General features: G+C 35.8%; 1 protein-coding gene across 1 annotated transcript; it reads left to right on the forward strand.

Moving 5' to 3' along the window:
• Positions 1-5,933: 5,933 nt before the first annotated feature.
• Positions 5,934-6,887, forward strand: LOC106993231 (olfactory receptor 5AN6-like). Its single transcript, XM_028832932.2, has one exon. It carries the CDS (start codon positions 5,934-5,936, stop codon positions 6,885-6,887), a length of 954 nt encoding a protein of 317 aa, XP_028688765.2.
• The last annotated feature ends 624 nt before the right edge of the window (positions 6,888-7,511 follow it).

Genomic DNA, 7,511 nt, shown 5'->3' on the forward strand with positions numbered 1-7,511 from the left:
GCTGGGAAAACTGGCTAGCCATATGTAGAAAGCTGAAACTGGATGCCTTCCTTAAACCTTATAAAAAATTAATTCAAGATGGATTAAAGACTTAAATATTAGACCTAAACCATAAAAACCCTAGAAGAAAACCTAGGCAATACCATTCAGGACATAGGCATGGGCAAGGACTTCATGTCTAAAACACCAAAAGCAATGGCAACAGAACCCAAAATAGACAAATGGGATCTAATTAAACTAAAGAGCTTCTGCACAGCAAAAGAAACTACCATCAGAGTGAACAGGCAACCTACAGAATGGGAGACAATTTTCACAATCTACCCATTTGACAAAGGGCTAATATCCAGAATCTACAAAGAACTTAAACAAATTTACAAGAAAAAAATAAAATAACCCCATCAAAAAGTGGACAAAGGATATAAACAGACTGTTTTCGAAAGAAGACATTTATGCAGACAACAGACATATGAAAAAATGCTCATCATCACTGGCCATCAGAGAAACGCAAATCAAAACCACAATGAGATACCATCTCACACCAGTTAGAATGGCGATCATTAAAAAGTCAGGAGACAACAGGTGCTGGAGAGGATGTAGAGAAATAGGAATGCTTTTACACTGTTGGTGGGAGTGTAAACTAGTTTAACCATTGTGGAAGGCAGTGTGCTGATTCCTCAAGGATCTAGAGCTAGATCCCTGACCCAGCAATTCCATTACTGGGTAAATACCCAAAGGATTATAAATCATGCTACTATAAAGACACATGCACATGTATGTTTATTGCGGCACTATTCACAATAGCAAAGACTTGGAACCAACACAAATGTCCATCAATGATAGACTGGATTAAGAAAATATGGCACATATACACCATGGAATACCAGGCAGCCATCAAAAAGGATGAGTTCATGTCCTTTGTAGGGACATGGATGAAGCTGGAAACCATCATTCTGAGCAAACTATTCTCACATATTCTCACTCATAGGTGGGAATCGAACAATGAGAACGCTCGGACACAGGGCAGGGAACATCACACACCGGGGCTTGCTGTGGGGTGGAGGGATGGGGGAGGGATAGCATTAGTAGAAATACCTAATGTAAATGACAAGTTAATGTGTGCAGCAAACAAACATGACACATGTATACACATATAACAAACCTGCACGTTGTGCACGTATACCCTAGAACTTAAAGTATAATAAAAAGAAAAAGAAAAAAAAAGTTATAAATAAAAAGCTAGTATGACATGATATTACAGTTCAGGTTAATGAGACCAGGAACATCTGGGTTGCATTAATGTTATTAACAAGACAAAATACAAGAGTTCACGAGTAAAATAACTATTAAATTTTGAAGTAGAATTTACAAAGTTTTAAAAACTTACAATGTCATATAACAAAAGCTGAATGTAAAAAACTATACCTATAAAATGAGCACAGTTTTTTATAGAAATATGAACAGAAAATGGAGAAATTAAAACAATAATATTATTAACAAAAACAAAATGCTAACATTTATTGAGTATGTCAAGGTACTTTCCAGGTATTTCATTTGAATTCATCACAACCCTATAAGATAACCCTCTTATGTCCTCCCTTTTACTGATTAATAAACTGAGGCATACTGAGATTAAGAAAGATGATCAAGGGCCCATATCTCATAAGCAACGAAGTCAAAATTCAAACCCAAGCAAGTCTGTTCAGAGCCACAGCACATAATCAAAAAAGACACAATAAATAGCCGATTTTGACTTAAAATGTTGGTGATCAAACAATCATCTGCCTGAAACAATCTCTGTTTATGTTTGCTGTCCTGACAAGATTATTAATAACTCCCTTTTTCATGCCCAAAGTTTTTCAGTTTAGGTAATATATGTAATGGTCACCCTACCTTGAAAGTCCCTCCCAGATATCATGATTCTAAAAGTATGAAAAGAAAAATTAGAACTTGATTCAATTAGGTGATGAGGGGCACACTGTTGTGTAAAGAAATGGAATCAACTGGGAATATTTATCTGTGTTTTCTCTAGTGTTTCTCATTATTCTAGAGAATAATTAATGGTGCCTTCTGTTAATTGCCTCTTCTCTCCCCACACCCAAAGGAAACGTTTAAGAGATTCTTTAGTTGTAAACACCTTTCTTGCAGCAATGACCAAAGCACAGAGCCATGGCCAAAGCACAGAGCCTAGGGGAAGCTGAACACTTGTATTACGATGCTTGTGGCCTCTAATTTTTGAAAGAACATGACACTCATCTGGGGACGAGAGCACACTTCAGTGGAAGGCAGCGTGGCAGCAGTACCTCCCAGAATTTCACGAAGATACACGGGTCAGGAGCCAAACACCTGCATGAACATTTGGGTGGGTGAAATCAGAATGGCGGAAACTTGGCTTCCATGCTTGAAACCCTTTCCTTTTTTCTTCTTTCTGCTGTAACCCTGCTCTCTTATGCACTTGACAAAGACCTCATGCATCCAGGCTCAACATCTGTTTTTGTTTGTTTTTGGAAAACTCATGATCCCTCTTCCCCACTCTCATAGAATAATATTAATTTTAATGGAAACCAAGGTATTGGAGTTGAAAAAAATAACCTTACACTGTTTCAAGCACTAGCCAGTGAGTAAAGTGGAATGGGGGGCATGAAGTTTTCCTGATAGCTTATCATCTGGACCATGGAACCTAATATTTTTACCACCAAATAATCCTATTTTACCTATAAAAATGTGTTTTAGTTAGCAAACCACCTTTAGATATAGTTATTATTATTCAGTATTAGTATAACATCTCTCATTTTTGACAGCCTAGTTGTTATTTTACATATCAGAGTTAAGTCCTTGCAAAAGCATATGAAGTAATGATGATTCTTCCTTTAGAGATGAAGAAATGAAGGCACATAAAGGTGAATTACTTTGCCCCAAATCACAAAGTTGATTAATGGTGACACCAAATATACTCTGCTTTTCAATAGTTAATTTCCCAAGTTTATTTGTCAGAGATAATTAAAACTTTCGCTGAGTCTAAAATAGAGTAGGCAAAGGGGGTTAATGTAATTTTATGCTAAAGCAACTTGACAGTGTTGTTTTGTATAAATATATAATTTTAATAACTGTGAAATATTAAAAATGATCATTTATGGCCATCTTTGCATGCCAAAGGGATATTAATCATTGCAATAGTTGATGCAGGGGGCAATTTACCGTGGCTACAATTTATGTTGGGCCAGTGTGACCTTTAGACTCTACCTACTTTTATTTTATTTATGATTTCAAATGAATCCTCAAAGCTCTAACAACTTATTCATTAATTTAATTAAATGGTGCAATGCTAATAGTGACTAGGAAAATAAAGATGAAAGAGATACAAACTATGTAAATTAGTAGTGTAGTATAATTGTTCAATGCTGGACCCTGGTGTCAGTCTATTTGAGAGGGTTCCCAGCTGTATCACTTATTAATATTGAGATCATGGGAAAGATCCCTGACTTCCTGTGCTTTATATTAAAATGAGATTTTTGTGAAGACTAAATAAATATATTAGAAGAATGGCTAGGACAGTAAGTGCTGAATAACTGTTACATATTATTATTATTATTGATGAAGTACTCTAAAAATTATAGTTGATTTATCTTTTTGATATTCAAAATCCATTAGTATGCAAGCTATCTTAATAGATTTAAGCCACTTATTACTCACTGGTTCTGTTCTGCTTATTTTCTTCACTCACTATATATTAATTATTCCTAGTGTTCCATTACTGGAACGCTAAGCATGTGGGAGTCATTTATTTTATTTTATTTTATTTATTTATTTTTTATTTATTTTTATTTTTTTCCCTGTGCTTACTTTAAGGTAGTAATTTTTTTTTTAATTATTATACTTTAAGTTCTAGGGTACATGTGCACAATATGCAGGTTTGTTACATATGTATACATGTGCCATGTTGGTGTGCTGCATCCACTAACTTGTCATTTACATTAGGTATTCCTCCTAATGCTATCCCTCCCCCATCCCCTCACCCCACAACAGGCCCCGATGTGTGATGTTCTCCACCCTGCATCCAAGTGTTCTCATTGTTCAATTCCCACCTATGAGTGAGAACATGCAGTGTTTGTTTTTCTGTCCTTGCGATAATTTGCTCAGAATGATGGTTTCCAGCTTCATCCATGTCCCTACAAAGGACATGAACTCATCCTTTTTGATGGCTGCATAGTATTCCATGGTGTACATGTGCCACATTTTCTTAATCCAGTCTATCAGTGATGGACGTTTGTGTTGGTTCCAAGTCTTTGCTATTGTGAATAGTACCACAATAAACATACATGTGCATGTGTCTTTATAGTAGCATGATTTACAATCCTTTGGGTATATACCCAGTAATGGGATGGCTGGGTCAAATGGTATTTCTAGCTCTAGATCCTTGAGGAATCACCACACCACACTGTCTTCCACAATGGTTGAACTAGTTTACACTGCATGTGGGAGTCATTTATATCTTACTGCTCAAGGTCATCGCAAAGGTCTGATTTTTCAAATTCAAAAAATTGCAACCTCAGGCATAAATGGGTTAATGTGATTTAAATATTTTAATAAAATAATCTATGAAAATTTATAATTATCCAAAACAAAAATAGCTTGTGAGGAGTAGCATTGTTTTACAGTTTTGAAAATGTCATAAATGTCTGTTTCATAGAAGACAGCTGGATTCTTATATTTGTTTCTCTTTTAATCTGTTGCAATATACAGTTTTGGTTAAGGTAGATGAGGAAATCTGGTCTCACATAGATACGTAATTTGAAAAAGAAGGAGTATTTTAACAGTCTTTTCAGAGAGTTTTTGTTTTATAGAGGATTTTGTTTTCTAGAGAATACACTTAGCATTGGAATTTGACGGTTATATTGTGTTTACATATTCTTCCATATTAAAGGTTACTGACCTGCTTTCCAAACCCATCATAGTAGTTTGCACTCCCAATAACAGGGGATGAGGATTCCATTTATTTTATGTTCTAGTCAATGCTTGATATTGCCCCACTTCTTAATTTTTGTCAAAATGGCAAGTGTGAAATTGTATCCACTGTTTTAATTTGCATTTCTGTAATTATTCATTAGATTTAACATTATTTAATATTAATAATGTTCATGAATGGTTTCAAAATATGCAAGTTTTCAATTATGACATTTCTCGAATTATCAATTTGCTACTGATTTTTAACTTAATAACACTGTAGTCAGAGAATGTTACCTATATGACCCCATTAAACATTTAAATTTAAGTTTTTCACAAATCAAAAGAGTGCTTCAAAATTATACTAGAAAGATATCCCCTAATGACACCACTTTCATACCATTCGTGCTATGTGCCTGACAGATACCATACATAACCTCAGTTAAAACCTGAGACAGGTTTACTATCCCTGTTTTACTGATGAAATAACAAGCACAAAGATATTAACACAGTTTGTAGGTAGCAGAACCACAATCCAAAAACAGCAGTGTGACATCTAAGTCCATGCTCTTAGTCACTGACTCATGCACAGGATTGTAATTCCATTAGCGATATGCTAACGTTTCCAAAGTGTCTTTTAAAAAGTCCCTTCCAAATGTTCTTATACTTTCTTTTGTTCTCAAAAGAGCCTGATATACAATGAAATGTGTAGTCATCCTCTTCTACATGTGGAAAAACTGATGCACAGAACCATTGTAGTTTTTTTTTTTTTTTTGCTTATGCATTTTTTAAAAAAACATTTTTTATTATACTTTAAGTTCTAGGGTAAGGGCCAAGGTTAATCAGGGTTATTTCCTCTAAATTGGATCAATATTTTGCTTGGCTCTGTGTTCAGTGTGGATACAAGGTAGTTTATTTCAATAGAAATTGGGATAACAACTGACTTAGATATTTATGCTCTTTTTTCCTACAGATACTAGAATCACCGTGCAATGACTGAGGAAAGGAACAGTACAACAATTACAAAGTTCATTCTCTTGGGATTCTCTGAATTTCCAAAGCTCGCTATTTTCCTCTTTTCAATATTCTTAGGGATCTACCTCCTGACAGTGTCCTGGAACATGAGCCTCATCACCCTTATCAGGATGGACTCCCATCTGCATACACCTATGTACTTTTTCCTTAGTAATCTGTCGTTTCTGGACATCTGCTATGTTTCCACTATAGCTCCCAAGATGCTCTCAGACTTCTTCAAGAAGCATAAATTCATCTCCTTTATGGAGTGCAGTATGCAGTACTTTTTCTTCTCTAGCCTAGGTCTAACTGAGTGCTGTCTTCTTGCAACCATGGCTTATGATCGATATGCTGCCATTTGTGACCCTCTGCTCTACAGGGCCATCATGTCGCCCACCCTCTGCAGGCAGATGGTGGCAGGATCTTGTATAACTGGATTCTTAGGCTCATTTATCCAACTCTGTACCTTGCTTCAGCTCCCTTTCTGTGGGCCAAACGTCATCAACCATTTCTTCTGTGATCTGCCCCAGCTGCTGATTCTATCCTGTTCTGACACCTTTTTCTTTCAAGTCATGACCTCTGTTCTCACAGTGATCTTTGGACTCACGTCAGTTTTAGTTATCATGATATCTTATGGTTATATCATTGCCACAATTCTGAAGATCACCTCAGCTGAAGGCAGAGCCAAAGCTTTCAACACTTGTGCTTCTCACTTGACAGCAGTGGTCCTTTTCTTTGGCTCAGGTATCTTTGTTTATATATATCCTAATGCTGGTGATTCCCTGAGCCAAAACAAGTTGGCATCAGTCTTATACACAGTTATAATCCCCATGTTAAATCCAGTGATCTACAGCCTGAGGAACAAGGAAATCAAAGATTCCCTAAACAGATGGAAGAAGAGAATCTTCTCCTGGTGTTATGGAATGAAATAATGGAATTTGTTTCAGATGTATAAATAATGTGGGAAGAACAGCTAAACATTTATTTTCAACTCTCCTAATTGTTGGCAGAATTGTAGTTGCTCCTTATATAAACTCAGGGTTGGCACAAAATCAGGCAAATGCATAAAAGGTATCTTCAAATTTAATAACCATTCTTTATTAGTTGTACTCTAATAAATCAATAGGCCAGGCAAACCACAAGTACTTTTTGTAGCTAGTTGTGGCAATGGGACAGTTCACCTTGAATATTCAATTTCTATCTAACATGGCACTACCTCAAGAACTAGAGATGCTATTACTGGTCAGGGCTTCCAGGAGACTAGCAAGCCTTCTCATAGCATCTTATTTTAGGTAGAAGAGGGATTACTATTAATACAGAGAGATCTTTTTAAAAATAATTTCCCAATTAAGCTGAAACTCACGTTTAACCTATTCTTTCACCTCTGGAAATTTTGGATTAATTTCTTCATTTATGCATTTGTCCAAAGCCAAATATTCCTATCAGGTAAAAGGCTTGCTAAAGTCACACAGATAAAATTTGTTGTAATAGGAATGCTTAACGTGTCTGCTAAGTTAAGATTTGGTTGACCAGTTTTCTAGCTAGGTATTCCTAGA

This window comes from Macaca mulatta, chromosome 14 (assembly GCF_049350105.2).
Source record: "Macaca mulatta isolate MMU2019108-1 chromosome 14, T2T-MMU8v2.0, whole genome shotgun sequence".
NCBI lineage: Eukaryota > Metazoa > Chordata > Mammalia > Primates > Cercopithecidae > Macaca > Macaca mulatta.